This window comes from Nematocida parisii (genome assembly GCF_000250985.1).
Source record: "Nematocida parisii ERTm1 unplaced genomic scaffold supercont1.9, whole genome shotgun sequence".
Taxonomy (NCBI): Eukaryota; Fungi; Microsporidia; genus Nematocida; species Nematocida parisii.
Genome location: NW_013524654.1, coordinates 8556 through 9488, shown reverse-complemented (window position 1 = coordinate 9488; position 933 = coordinate 8556). Strand labels below are relative to the sequence as shown.

The window sequence follows — 933 nt, the reverse complement described above, 5'->3', positions numbered from 1 at the left end:
AGACCAATACAACGGGGCAATAAAAAAGCGTATTTTATTATGTGTGTATGGGCAGGAGAGGGTGTGCAAAGGGGGTGTATCAGGGTGGGCAAGTGACAAAAAACAAGAAAGGGAAAGAGTCACCGCAATCAAGAGAACAGAGCAAGGGGCGGAGTAGTAAATAAGAACAAAAACACTAAAAAGAGTGATAATCAGTGATAAACAGTAAAAGTGCAAATAAATCAAGGTATCACTCACAGGGTGTAAGCAAGCAGTAAATAAAGTATAAGCAGTGTATAAAGCAAGTAATATTCAAGTTTAATTTAATAGTGACAGGTACAGAGATAGTAAAGCAAGGCGTACTGGAGTACGATGCAGTACAGGACGTACACAGGAGTACACAAACACACCGAATGCACAGGCAGGGAGGAAGAACAGTCCGAAACAAGCACACATGCACATACACTCACTCACATGCACTATCACTCACTCACGTATCACAGATCATAAAGCAAGTAGGTGTGACAGCAAAGTGTGATACAGGCAGGAAAATAGAAAGTGTACAGAGAGCAAGAAATAAAAATAAAAAAGTGAAGAGAAACAAAAAAAGAAAAAGAGAAATAAAGGAACAAAACAAGAGACAAAGCAATCAAAAGAAGAGACAGCACACACCGGGACAAGCACGGACAGGCAGAGGGTGGCAAGACAGAGCACACACACCCACCCACACACCCACTCACACAGGCAGGCAGCAAGAGCAGGCAGCAGGCAGGCAGCAAGAAAGAGCCCGCCAAAGTGAAAATATTTTAATTAATATTCCAGGGCACAGAGGAAGTAACAAAAAGCAAGAAGAGACAGCCCGAGAGTGTGGCATACACTGTGTGACGGGCAGGGAGAGGGCGTATGAGCAGGCAGGGCAGAGGGGAGAGTAAAGAAGAAGAGAGGAGTAGAGAG

At 43.9% G+C, this 933-nt stretch overlaps 1 protein-coding gene across 1 annotated transcript; it reads left to right on the top strand.

The window, feature by feature from the left end:
- Window positions 1–392: 392 nt before the first annotated feature.
- Window positions 393–922, top strand: NEPG_02561 (uncharacterized protein; the record flags this gene model as incomplete). The annotated part of the gene is made up of 1 exon (XM_013204934.1): window positions 393–922. One exon carries the CDS (start codon window positions 393–395, stop codon window positions 909–911), a length of 519 nt encoding a protein of 172 aa, XP_013060388.1. The 3' UTR covers window positions 912–922.
- Window positions 923–933: the final 11 nt, after the last annotated feature.